This window comes from Ursus arctos, unplaced genomic scaffold (assembly GCF_023065955.2).
Source record: "Ursus arctos isolate Adak ecotype North America unplaced genomic scaffold, UrsArc2.0 scaffold_17, whole genome shotgun sequence".
NCBI lineage: Eukaryota > Metazoa > Chordata > Mammalia > Carnivora > Ursidae > Ursus > Ursus arctos.
Window position 1 is genome coordinate 13,193,499 of NW_026622841.1, and position 15,009 is coordinate 13,208,507.

A 15,009-nucleotide genomic window follows, 5' to 3' on the forward strand; every position below is an offset into this window, starting at 1 on the left:
AGTTCATTTGTGACTCACCATACACTTCATTCTTATTTAAAGGGGTGATATTTACTCATTACTTCATGTGATCTTTAATTCAGCACTCAATGTGGCCCTGACTTGTCTACACTATGCATATGAAGAGTGAACCCAATATATCAAGGCAACCAAAAAGTTCATTGCAGTGACAAAAACAAAACAAAACAAAATCACAACAAAACAAAAAACAAGAGGCCTAGAATAAAATACTACAGTTAATACTAGAAGAAAGGAAGGAGAGAGAGCCACTAAGATAGCTACAGCCATTGGAAACTGCCAGCATGTCAGCCCCTCATCAACAAGCAGAGAGACACGTGCACGAGCTATGCTGCCTAATGGGGTGTGAAAGTGTCACGATGCGCCAGATAACATACACGTGTAACACAACTGCTCACAGTTGGTAACTGTAGAAGCTGGGTCACAGGTATGTGGCTGTTAGTGTACTATTATGTCCACTTCTAAATACTTGACATTTTCCATAATAAAAATTAAAAGCACATTCATGCACAACACCCAACTCGTGATCTGAATCCCCCATTTTTAAATCTTCCCTGAAATAAAGAAACAGACTTTTAAAGTGGGACAAAACAGTGCTGGAGAAGTAACTAAGGCTTAATCAAAAATTAAGTATGCTGAGGCTATAGATTCGCATAAAGACTAACTCTGAAAAGAATTCACGGGATTAATCAGCATGTCTAAAACTAATGCACTCCAAAAAGTGGGCCACAAAGATGGACATCAAGGTCAGCGTTTCTATAATGTCACTCGTGTGTTCGACAGGAGCTCTCCCCGAAATTCCTCTTCTCTCCCTACCACTCCCACCCTTTCTCCCATCACTTGGAAAACATGCTAAAGGCATGTACCCCTGGTGAGCAAACAGAGCCCTTTTTTACACTGAATACGTTAGGATGTTTACTGAATTTTTAAAGCATGTCGTGCATTAATATTTTAGGGATGACTTTACAATCAATATCGTAATCCTCCCAAAGGAGCTGTTTCCTTCACAGTATCCACCACTAACACCCACCCAAAACAAAAACTCCAAAGGCACTGCCTTGGGTATTATTTTTGCAAGCAATACTAAGTGCTAGAATTAAATTTTTTAAATAATAAGTATATAAAGGCCTATCTTGATAGAACATATCTAACTAATAACCTTTCATAAATTTTCCCAAAATCAAATGAAACAAATTAGAAGATTAACACTTCTCTTTTAGTTAAGATCCAGAAGCATAAAGTGAAAATGAAAGATTTTCCTTTTGAATTAATTATTCAATTCATTTTAATTTAAAAATCATCAGAATTGGTTCTCTTTGTCCTCCTACAAAGAGAGGGGATGGTCGTTAAAAATCAGAAACTCAGATATTTCTTTTTGTTTTTAATTTTCCTTCAGATCCTCATCAATATGAATCTCATTTAAACATTAGGACGTAGGACAGATGAATGGATACAGAAGCGGCATATATACAACAGAGTATACGCAACCATCAAAGAAATGAAATCTTGCCATTTGCAACAACATGGATGGAACTAGAGGGTATTATTGCTAAGCAAAATAAGTCAATCAGAAAGACAATTATCATATGATCTCACTCATATGCGGAATTTAAGAAACAAAACAGAGGATCATAGGGCAGAGAGGGAAAAATAAAACAAGATGAAATCAGAGAGAGAGACAAACCATAAGAGACTCTTAACTACAGGAAACAAACTAAGGGTTGTTGGAGGGGAGAGGGGTGGCAGGATGGGGTAACAGGTGATGGACATCAAGGAGGGAATGTGATGTAATGAGCACTGGGTATTATGTAAGACTGATGAATGACTGACCTCTCCCTCTGAAACCAATAATACACTGTATGTTAATAATTTGAATTTAAATTTTAAAAAAAGATGAAAAGATAATGCAAAAAAGAGGGAAATTTTTTTAAAAAATAAGCATTAGGATGTATAGACAATCCATTCTGTGAATGTTGTGTTTCTCAATAAGAAAAGAAAAAGAAAGTTTCCACAGTAACCCTGAACGACTGAACTGTATAACTTCCTAACGCCTACAGACCTGCGGAAGAGCAGAGACAGTGGAAACGGAAGCTGGAAGAGTACAAGTGGCTTGTAAGAGTCAGCTTTGGCCACTCCAAACTTCCCACAAGCACATACTCCCCAGGGGGCCGAGCTGCTCCTCATCCTCTTTCTGGTTGCCCCCACCTACTCTCCCAGGATGCTGGATTAAAGAAAAAGATATGATCACAGGACTACCCTTATGAAAGGAAGTTTAAAGAGCATGGCTGTTTTATACGGGATTCATATCCAATTAGGGGGCTCTCACACTGATTTCTTCTAAAATATCTAACCTCTTCAACCAGCACCTTACAACTCATTTCTCGTTTAATTCACTAACCATAACAATTGCTAAAAACTTTTAAAATGTGTATCTGGTTTTTAAGGATGGAGAAAGGAAAGACACGGTGTCTAAAACATGCATTTACTAAGATGTTCTGCTTCTGCCCTCTGTCCCTGACCCCTGACTTTGCAGGAAGAAATCTTTCTCCCCAGTACCTGCCATCCCTAATTATGTTACCCCAAAAGCCTACTGTGTCTGTTAAGAACAGCAAAAGTTCCTTTGTGGGATAAACCAAGCATATGTGTGTCTTTATCTGCTAAAAATAAACATAAAAACAGATAATACTTTAAAAAGATCATCTGGCCAATCAGTGGTATCAGCAGGAATGATATGGTCATAAAATTGTTTTACTTATGTATTTATTTAGTCATTCTCATTCTCTCTCTCTCTCACACACACACCTCTCTCTCTCTCTCTCTCTCTCTCTCTCTCTCACACGCACACACACACACACACACACACACACACACAGAGAGTTAGAACCTATTATGTGCCAGGATAAGTCTATCAAGTGCATATTTGACATAAGCCCTAGGAGGTAAGTACCATTACTATTCCCTTTACCAAATGAAAAGGCCTAAAATGTAGAAGCTTCGACACAGTGTCAGGGCCAGTGAACGGTTGAATCTGTCTGCCTTAATTTGAAACCCAAACTCTTTACTCCACACTATTTGGCTTCTCCAAACATTCAGAGCCTTTCTGAAGGGAAAGGAGGTTAAGGTTCTAATTCAAATTCATTCTCACTAATACCAGCCAACTACTAGTTAACTACTTATTAATACTAGTAATTTAAGGTGATTAGCTTAAATTTCCTCCTGGAAGCACCCACCCACACCTGTGGGAAACCTGAGCTGCAGTCTGCTGGGAACGTAGATGCGTGTGAATGATCTTCTGATTGCAGCTGCGTTACACAACAAACACTTTCTAATGGCAATACAATAACCAGTGGACAGGAAACTCACACCAACACTCCTCCCCCCTGCCACCATCACCTTCGCCTATGTCACAATTCTCCTCTCACCCTCCCCCTTCACCTACTGAGTGGCCTGGTACCTGAATCCGTTCATGGTTTGGATACTCAGACAGCCTCATTCCAGATACACTATCCTATTAGACCATGGAGATGGCATATCAGCCAACCAGCAACAGTGAAGAGCACTAGCCAAGCTAACACTTGACCTTTATGATCACCAACAGCAAATTAGAAATCAACAATTTCCACACCCCATTAAAGAGACATTTCATAATCTACCTCTTCTTCCTCACCTCTTTGCTGTCTCTCTAGAAACTAACTCTTTGAAGTTAAAAACTGTATTTTGCCATTGTTTTAAAGGTGTCAATATAAAAACTCTAATTAGTGCTATGGCTTCTGAGGCTACAATTTACATCCTCATTCAAAGCAAGAACCTAGAAGCCATTTTTTATTCTGACCTTTTCCTCATGCTTGCTATGTAATTATCAGTAATCTTGTCACTCAATCTTCAAATCACATCCCAAAACACATCTATCAGCACTTCTCTCCGTTTCTCCTCTCACCTCTTGCCTGGAATATACAACAAGAGCCTCCTGCCAGTCAGACGCCCCTGCTTCCCTTCTTGTCCTCCACACACCAATGTCAGATCATGTAACTTTCTGGAAGAGAAGTCTTTTAATGGCTTCCCATTATGCCAGTAATAGAATCCAGACTCTTTACCCTGTTCTGTAGCATAAGACCCCTGTCTTCCCTGACTTCACATCCCTTGTTTCAGTCTTAGCACTCTCACACTATCTTCTCAGAATGCCTGGAAAACTCCTCCCATGACATCTTCAAATAACTAGATACTTCTTTCCCTGAAGTTCCAGTTTAAATGTCCCCTCAGAAAGAGTTATTCCTCCTCCGTTATTCTCTGTCATTATAACTTGTATTACAGCACTGTGATTATTTGATGTTTTCTTTGGGTGTTTAATTATTTATCATCTGTTTCCCCAAAGTAAGTGCTCCCAAGAGAGGGGAATTAGACTTGTTCTTTGCTATATCCCAGTACATAGAATACACACTTAACATACAGAAGGTGCTTAATAAATGCTTGCTAGCTTTAGAACAGAGAATTATCAATTGTGTGGATGTTTAACATACAAGACTATTAAACGCAATACCCATTAATCTGTTATTATTGCTTCAGTCAAAACAATCTGTCATTGGTAAGCTTGATAATTTATGTTTATCTACATCTTTATCCATGTTTAAGAATTTATACCTCTGACGTGTTCCAAAAAGAATGCAAAGCAGCTATGATGCTGCATCTGATTTAAAAGATCAAAACATCTCCATACAGGACATTTTATAAAATACCTGACAAATACTCTTCAACTGTCAAGGTCATAAAAAAACCACAGGAAGACTGAAAAACTGTCAGAGACCAGAGGAGACAAAGGAGACGTGACAGACAAATGCTATGCGGTACCCTGGGTTAAACCCTGGGACAGAAAGAAGACATTAATGGAAAAACTAGTAAAATCCAAATAAATTTTGGAGTTTAGTTCAGAGTAATGTGTTAATATCGGTTTCTTAGTTTTGGCAAATCTATCATGGTAATGGAAGATGTTTGGGAAACTGGGTGGGACTACATGGAAACTCCCTGTACTATCTTTACAACTTTTGTGTAAATAGAAAAATTATTCCAAAACAAAAAGTTTATTTAAAAAAATCAATCTCTCCGTATAGAAAGAAATTTAATGCACTCTGACCACATTTTGGCATTTTACTCTGAATGAAGCAGAGTGTAGGCTGTTTGTTGACTTATTGCCTTGAACCCAAGCAAAGACTTAAATATAAAAGCACAGTATTCTTTAATACTTGTCTCCTCGAATTTGCAACCACAAAAGTAATTTTAAAACAACTAGATAGATGTACTTATTGCCTCTAATACCACATTAACTCTACATGCATGTCTGCAGGAAATGTGTCATCTTTCCCATTTTCTCTAGCAGGGTGCTGCCCTTCCACTTGCCTACCAGGTTAGGAGAAATCTTCTGAGTCCTATCAATCCAAATTCTGCCCATTGCTGCTCCTCTGAAAGGAGGGGAAACTAGTGTTCTTAAGTGTATGGCATCTTCAGAGTACCCAGTTTTTACCTGATAATTCAAGTGTAGCCAGTATTTCAAAAAGTCTTTGTAGACGCTTATTCTCGAATCTTCTATTAACTGTTTTACGAAGCTATTCCCTATTCATTCACTTGATAAATAATTACATCATACAGCAGTCTGAATCATATTGAACTTGGATGGCACAGTGGATTATAAATTCAAAAATATGAAAGCAAATTCCAAAGTAATGCTTCTACACCCAAGGGAGGTTTCATCATTTCATAAACACACCCAAAACCAAGGCACAAAGTACTACAATCCACCCATTTTACACACAATTCTGTAAATGTGATGTAAAATCATCTTCATGCACGGTACCTGAAATATCAACTTTTATTTATCTTATTCATCATGATATTCTAGCTTCCATTACACACACACACACACGCACACACACACAGAGGTATACTGTTTCATAGGTCATGGTGATCTTATTTCATTAGGGCACTATAAAATGGTCAAAATAACGAAGATGTGAAAAGAAAGTAAGCCATTCGAAAGGCAGAAGTTGAACAAGTGAAAAGGAGATGGCACAGATTAAACCACTTACATGAAAAAATAGAGGAAGAGGGGAAATTTGTAACAATTCTCTGGGTATTTTGTGGTTTTGCAGTTGTCCTACCCTGGGCCAGTCCCTTAAATATTCTTAGCCTACGTTCCTTATCTATCACATTAAGATAGTAATGCCTGTCTACCCACTGAATTCTCCCCCCCCCCTTAGGATAAACAAAACCTAACAAATGAAACACACTTAAAAAATTTCTAATTAGCTACTTTTCAGCCAAAATGAGCTTTCACAAAACTAAAAGTTGCAAACTACTAGCAGTATCTGGGGGAAAAAAAAAAAGTATAATACTACATTCTGGAACTGGGTAAAGCAGAGAGGAACTCTTGAGCCAGCTAGAAGCTGAACAATATTCTTGGGTAAGCACTTACCTTGGAGACTTGTCGAAGCCACCTTAAATACTCTGTGAATGTATCAAAACAAATGTAGTAAGTCTGGCTTTGGGGTCCAGAGGAGCTAAATGCTAAACAGTGCTGGTGCTTTTTCACTTCTTCTACCTAAAAAAACAGAGACAAAAACGAGTCAGGAAAGCAGACCATTTACATAGTTCACTAACCATACCTTGGCCCAGTGAGCCTGCACGGATTTGCATCTTTCCCTATATATGTTCCTCTTAATACTTAAAATGTGTTAAAGTTCCCGAGTCTGACTAACCAATTTGAATTACAAGGAAATTGAAAATGGGGAGTATTATCTTCTTTAGATTTCCCCCACAAGAGTGAAATTCTTTTCTTCCTGTTTAAATTGGAACAGACTCCCTTCCTTATCTTTCTCTACCGTCACAATAGGGTGCTGAGGTTCTTCCTTCCTTTGGGCGGAGTTGTACTTAATATTTTACTTAAGGATTTTTATTCCAGGTAAATTTTTTACTTTAAGGGACTTTTGTATTACTCTGAATTACATTTTAAAAAAGGTCTTCAAGCACGTAAAATAAGTTTTTAAAATTTTAACATGAAATTGAGATTAACATGAAATAAAACTCTACCAAGAGTCCTAATTAGTCCTTCAAGCCCTAATTAGGCAGCGAAAGGGTCAAATCAAATTTCCACTCCCAGTAAATTCTTCCTAAGGAGGAAAAGTCCAGATAAGAAAGTAACATATTACACAAACCCTATGCCTCATTTACAAAAATGATCACAAGTCACAAGGAAAGTGTAAAAAGTTTTCAAAAAGATGAGTATCACAGACTATGTTCTAGGACCAAAATGCACTTAAAAGTTAGATGTCAATTATAAAAAATCAATTAAAATCCAAGTACACTTAGAAAACTGGTAACACTTCTAAACAGTAAACAGTAAAAAAGAATATTAGAAATTTAGATATTCTTAGAACTAAACCATTAAGAAAGTACTACATATCAAAATTTATGGAATACAACAAAAGCAGTACATAGGGGAAAATTTGTAATTTTAAATACTCAGAAGAGAAGGCAGAGAACTGTTTTTATTGATACGTGTCTCAAGAACTTAGGGGAAAAAATACCATACCAAAAACTGAATAAACTCAAAGTAGAATAAAGTTGATAATAAAAAGCAGTAATTAATGAAATGAAAACCAAATATACAACAGAACATGAACATTAACAAAACAAAGGTTCTTTGAAAAGGCTAACAAAATCAAATGTGAATTGATATTGGTCAATGATATTAATTTTAGACAGATAGTAAATACCATTAATAATGAAAAAAGAGACATGATTACAGATTAAGCAGAGACCTAAAAGAACATTATAAACAATTTTGTGGCAAAATAAGAAAATATATTTTACTAACACTAAATCAAGAAAAAAAACAGAAGGCCTACATAGTCCTATAATCATTTAAGAAACTGAATATTAAAAGTTTTTTTCTCAAGAAATACCAGGCCCATATGGTTTTAGAGATGAATTTTACCAAAATTCAAAGAAACAGATCATTCCAAACTTGTGCAAACTCATCCACCAAAAAAAAAAAAAAATGAAGAAAAATACCTCAACCTATTTTACAACCAAAAACAGATCAGAGCAGTAACAGAAAGGAAAATTATAGGCCAGTCTCAATTATGAACACTTATCTTGAACAAAATGTTGCATCAGAATCCAGAAATACAGAAAAAAAATACAGACATGTAAAATCCAGAAATACAAAAGAACCCACTATACATCAAGGGGCACCTGGGTGGCTCAGTTGGTTAAGTGTCTGCCTTCAGCTCAGGTCACAATCTCAGGATCCTGGAATTGAGTCCCGAGTCAGGCTCCTTGCTCAGTGGGGAGTCTGCTTCTCCCTCTCCCTCTGCCTCTTCCCCTGCTTGTGCTCTCTCAAACAAATAAATACAATCTTTTGACTCTTAATCTTAGGAAACAAACTGAGGGTTGCTTGAGGGAAAGGGGGTGGGGGATTGGGATACCTGGGTGATGGACATTGGGCAGGGTATGTGTTGTAATGAGCACTGCATATTATATGAGACTGATGAATCAGAGACCTATACCCCTGAAACAAATAATACCTTATATGTTAATTAATTGAATTTAAATTTAAAAAGAACTACATATCAAGAACAAATTGGATTTACCTCAGAGAAAGGCAAGACGGTTTAACATATAAAATCTTTAATCACATTAACAGGTTAAAGAAAAAAACCATATGATCATGGCCCCGGCTGCAGAAAAAGCATCTGGTAACATTCACCACTCATTCATCATTCATGATAAAACTCCTAGCAAACTAAGAACACAAATAACAACTTTGTCTTAGCTGGCAAAGGGTATTTATCAAACATCTAAGGCAAACTTCGTGTTAATGATGATATACCACTCTCTTTAAGATCCCTGAGATCTTACAGTATACTCAATACTATATTAGAGTTCTGGCCATTACAATAAGACACAAAAATGTATTCAGGAAGGAAGAAAATTGTCATTACTTAAATATTACATGATTAGCTACATAGTAAAGTCCAAACAATCTATAGACATTAGAATAAATAAGAAAATTTACCAAGGTGCCTAGATATAAAATCAATACTCAAAAGATAGCTGCATTTCTACACACTAAAGAGAAATTGTAATTTTTTTAAATGCCATTTAAACTAATCAATATTAACAGCAATCAGGCCAGTGATTTCTGGAGGATAGGAAAAAGTGAGAGGAAAAGAGTGGGAGGAAAGGGGTACGAAGGAGCAAAAGGAAACCTTTGAGGGTGATATGATCATTTTTCTTCATTATGGTGATGGTTTAATGGGTGTATTTGGCTATCTATACTGTTATCAAATTATTATCAAAATACGCAGTTTATTGTATGTCAATTATACCTCAATAAAGTTTGGTGAAGATGCAGAGAAAAAGGAACACTTGTACACTGATGTGAGTGTAAAATGGTGCACTGACTTTAGAAAACAATTTGATATCATCTTGTAGCACGTGCATATATGTCCTATAGCCTAGTAACGGCATTCCTAAGTATGTATCTAAGAGCAGCATTTCTCAAGGAGGTCGTTTATTATAGGATTTTGATTTTTTTTTAAAGATTTTATTTATTTATTTGACAGAGAGACAGCCAGCGATAGAGGGAACACAGGCAGGGGGAGTGGGAGAGGAAGAAGCAGGCTCCCAGCAGAGGAGCCTGATGTGGGGCTCGATCCCAGGACTCCGGGATCACGCCCTGAGCCGAAGGCAGACGCTTAATGACTGAGCCACCCAGGCGCCCCAGGATTTTGAATTAAACAGTTCACTGTACATGGTACAGTACTGTTTAATACTTTGCATGACATTTTATTCTCTGAGCCCCTGCCCCATAAATGCCAATAGTATCTACTTTCTACATTTTCCAGACCTTCTGCAATTAAGGTGAAGTCATGTGATTAGTTCTGGCCAATGAGCCATGAGAAGTGACCCCTTGAGCAGAAGTGACAGGGGTCACTTCTACACCCAAATATACAAGAGCCAGCTCATGACTCTCCTGCTATCTCTTTCCATGCCTAAGCACCAAAAGAAGGCTGCATGTTCCAAATGTTTTAAGAGAGCAGAGTCTCCATCAGGCTGGGTCCCTGGACAGTTATGTGAAAAAAGAAATCTCCACCAATCCACAGTGGACATTTAGGGGAATGAGAGAAAGCAGTTATGTTAAATCACTGACATCTGGGGGGGATTTGTTACTATAGAATAATTTAGCTGATCTGTTGACTGTTCAATAATTTCACAATCAAAACACTTGTACATATTACCAAATGTAACTCTAGTTGAGAACTACTGCCCTAGAAAATCTACTTCTATACCAGGAGGCATATCAATATAAAACTATTTCAGCAGCATTATTTATTATAACAAAAAACTAGAAGCAACCCAAATGTTCATCAACAGGAAAATTACTTAAGAAATTATGAGAATTTAGAACATCTACAGAGGGAAAAATACAGAAATGAAAACCACACACAGCAAGCAACATAGAATCTTATTATAAACAACCTAATACTGAGTGGATAAATTCAATCACAGAAGCCCACACATAGTACAATACCATTTTTATTCAGATCAAAAACAAGCAAAACACAGTTACATGATTAAACTTTTTTCAAAAAAGAAAATGATGAATATACATTCTAGGACAATGGGTGGATACCTTTGGGATTTGGGGAGGCAACAGGACAGATGTAAAGAGAACACAGGCAGAAACACTGGCACTGATACTGCCATAATTCCTAAACTGAGTAGTAGGTTAATGGTTACTCAACGTATTATGCATCATAATTTAGCAACTATCAAGTAAAATATTAAAATATTATATCTAAAAATCTATATTAAATTCCAAAGGATAAATTAAATAACGTAATACTTGAACAATGAATAGAAACTTATCTATTAAATAATGTTCCCCAACAATTCAATTTTAAGAGTGCTTTATTTAACTTCATAGTTGGAATGCAACATTTGAAAATGTAAACTAAATGATCACGCTCAAGTGATGCGTCAGATTTGATTATCAGCAATTACTGCTACGGTATGGCCAATCTATCTTATACTTCATTTCTAGCTCTTCTTCATACATATTTTAAAAAACAAAAACCTTCCATGTACTCTTAGTTTTTCCTTTAACAGAATGAAACAGAATGAAAAAAGGAATAGATAAACATTAATGAAAACTCAGATTGCAAAGAGTGAATTATTTTTCCCTAATTCGGTCAACAGGTTTTAAAAGACTGTTTTTCAACATACTCAATTATTTTTAAAGGCATAGTGTAAAACAGGTTTTACAAGGTCTGTCTGTGAGAAAAGGAAGCCATTTCAATTTATTCAATGGTAGAAATCCATCCAATAATAGGCCTGGGAAACAAGGCAAGTCTCTAGCTCTGAATGAAAATGCTAATTATAACTCGATCTTCTGACCTTATCTGAACATTCCACTGCTTTCCTGCCTCTGCTTCTCTGAGCACAATAATCTTTCTGACCATCTCCTTCATATGTCAAGAGATTTTTCACCCTTCAAGTTTTATTGTAATTGCTACCTCCTTCATTACAAAATTCCCTGATTCCCCACAAGAAAATGTAATCTCTCCTTCCACTCATCTCCTGCACCACTTTTCTGCATCTCTCTTAGAGCAGATATTGATGTGCCCATCCTTCATCTCTGCATAGTAAATTATAAGCAATTCAAAGGCAGGGATGATGACTTACCCACCTTGGTATTTCTGGGACACCAAGCAAAGTGGCTTCCCCACAGAGGTTATTTAATAAATAGTTGTATTAAATTTGCCTAAGCAAATGTCTACCATCACAGAGAAGAAAGAAACAGACTGTTGACCTAACAGGGCATCAAACATTAAATATGCATTTTTAATGATGACCTATGGCAGTAATAATGATGACTAATTTTTCAGAATTCAATCCAGAGGACAAAATCTTCAGTAATAAGACACCACTAATTCCTTGATGCTCAGACAAGGGTTAAGTAATGGTTTCAAAATAGGTGACTGAACTAGATCTAAATATACCTGGCAGCCTGGCCAAAATTTTTTTAAATGATCAAGTATCAGTCTTTTCAGGATTAGAATGAATAGCAGAGGCGTGTGTGGGGGAACTGACATGGGCTATTTGTATAAGGAAAGACTAATTTAAATTATGAATGAAGAATGAATTTGCTACACAGCAGGTGAATAACAAAGCCATTTGCTACCACACAGATCTGATTTTACCTTCATTTCTAATCCCTGGAACCAGCAGATCAAACATTTGCCAATTTTAAAAAGTTCACTTTAACAAAATTTGTTTTTTCGCCTCCTCTATTTATATCCTCCATGTTCTGCCTTCTTTCCCATGCCTATTCAGGAAATGGTAAAGAAAATATTTGATTAATATGCCCCCAATTTTCAAAAACCCTCTTCTTCATCCAAATTTGCCTTCCCATTTATTAAGAGATTATCTTATCATTTAAAAATTGGGAAATACTAACATATAATTATGGTAATGATACTCCCACCAACACTTGGGTATTAATAAATCGATCTGGCAAAAAAAGAATGTAACATTTTCCCAAGCAATCTGGTTCTTTCTATTTCATAAACGATAGGAATAAAATAATTATCATGCCCAAAGAAAAGCAGCTAGTAATGTTGGTAATATCTATCAGCCATATCACAGCTTTTCTCTGAAACAAGTTAACATTTCAGGTTCAAAAATTATGACTGGCTGAAGTGATAAACAAAAAAATGTTAACTTTGGGGCGCCTGGGTGGCTGAGTTGGTTAAGCTTCTGCCTTCAGCTCAGGTCATGATCCCAGGGTCCTGGGATGAGCCCTGCACTGTTGTTGGGCTCCAAGCTCAGCAACGAGTCTGTTTCTCCCTCTCTCTCTGCCCCTCCCGCTGTTCATGCTCCCTCTTCCTCTCTCAAATAAATAAAATCTTAAAAAAAAACAAAAACAAAAAAACTGTTAACTTCGCTGGTCACTACACAAAGAGAGACAGGTAAGCCAAAGTTGGATCCAAGACTCATGCAAGAGAGAGTCTAACTTTTGGTAAGCATGCTTGAATGGTCCTAAAGCCATGGACTTCAGGATCGTTATACTATACTACACAATATATACTCAACGTATCAAGAGATGTCTACTCATAAAGAATAATTTATCATCTACAGCCTAAAATATAATACTGAATTTTAGTTGCTCTGTTTTCAGGCCTGTCAGTAAGATGCACGTGCTAATAAAGTGATGATCACTGGGGCCACACGTGGGCCAACGGCATCGTTATCTTCCACAGCTCCACCATCCAACAATGCCCACTGGTAGAGCCCAACAGGAACTCAATTAAACCTTAGATGAGTGAAAACCATGGACCCCATATTACAGAAATGGCTCAAAGTAAGCTTAATGATACTGGGAAACCTGTTAGTATTTTGTTCATTTTAAACTTACTTTTCCACCAATTAGTGGCAGAACATGCATCTTTCCAGTCAAGCTGTCTTTCACAGATGATACTATTAGGCAGGTCCCACAAAGGATGACTTGGCGTCTGGTCCATCGGTTTACTGGCAACTGCATTTTGCCTTTACGGACATTATACATTCCTGAGAGCTGAATCCGTTCAGAGCTACCGGTGCTGTGAGGTTTTCCTGAAACAAACACAAGCAAACATTTTAGTCCAAAGAAATTGGGCTTTTTAAATTTATTTATAAGATTTTATTTATTTATTTGACAGAAGAGGGGGGAGTAGCAGAGTGAGAGGGAGAAAAACAGACTCCCCACTGAGCAGGGAGCCTGATATAGGACTCAATCCCAGGACCCCAGAATCATGACCTGAGCCGAAGGCAGACGCTTAACTGACTGAGCCACCCAGGTGCCCTAAAATTGGGCTTTTTTTCAACTCATTGGCCTACCAGATAAACTACCAGGGCAACAGAGAATTATTAGGCAACAATCTTATTTACAATTGAGAGACTGAAATCCACAATAATACAATTATGGTTAAGAACTACCAGATCTACTCCACAGACACATTTTAATTTTAGGTGAAGAAAAGCTTTTCCCTTAAAACCTTCGGAAAAGACCATTTTAAGTCCTCTGTTATAACCCAAGTTTTATTTCCTTCTATATCCTTCACATTTTTGTTTTTTACATTTAAAGAAGGGATGACTTCAAGATTTTTATAAATGGCTACAGTTAAGTACACTGAGAGGAAAATAACATTCAAGATCTAGCATTTAATGAAACTAATCAGTTTTAATGGAATTAACTGCTGATATTCTTCCTCCTACAGTTACTCAATGTACATTCACTATTAAGGAGACAAAAAATGACTTTTCTAATAAGAAAATGCTACTCTATAATGATAGGTTAAGTCCTCAAAGATAGACTTAACACCAGTCTAGGAAGGATGGTGTGTGGTCGTGCGTGTGACTCATGGAGGGAACACAGAGACAGAGAGAGAGGCACTGAGACACAGAGACAAAGTGCTGGGAAAGATCTTAAGAGTCTTCGTTTCCAAGATGGAAATGAATCTTGACATTCAGACAAGTCCCATCAGCTGGATGGGAGAACTATGAGTGATGTATGACAGTGTTATAAACAAGGAGCAAAACATTCCCAGTTGTAGACACTGAACGTATAATAGCAAAGAGTACTGAAACCCATGCTCAACAATAAACTAATGAGAGACACGTGTCCTTGAACAGGACCCAAGCCAGAAGGGTTGTATTTACTTGGAAATTTGCCTAGTTGCCAAAGGCTAGCAGAAGAAATATATTCAAGGGAAATTATATTCTTATGAATTTTAAAAATTCACATAAATACCAAGTAGTTTTGGTAGATGTCTAATACCTACTAGAAAAGGAAACAGGAAGAGTAGCAGCACCAAAAATAGATCTCGAGAGATCCAGAGTGTTGGAACCCTCCCAATACATACCTTTGGGCAGAAATAACAAAACCAGCAGGTTTTG

General features: G+C 37.0%; 1 protein-coding gene across 1 annotated transcript in view; it reads right to left on the reverse strand.

The window, feature by feature from the left end:
- The window catches only part of PHLPP1 (PH domain and leucine rich repeat protein phosphatase 1), a 205,526-nt gene that overhangs the window by 88,197 nt on the left and 102,320 nt on the right, over positions 1 to 15,009 (reverse strand). Inside the window, exons 2-3 of the mRNA XM_026496438.4 lie at positions 13,490 to 13,686; positions 6,482 to 6,607 (exon numbers count right to left, since the gene is read on the reverse strand). Of these exons, the coding sequence (XP_026352223.1) occupies positions 6,482 to 6,607; positions 13,490 to 13,686 (323 nt within the window). The remainder of the gene's footprint in view (positions 1 to 6,481; positions 6,608 to 13,489; positions 13,687 to 15,009) is intronic.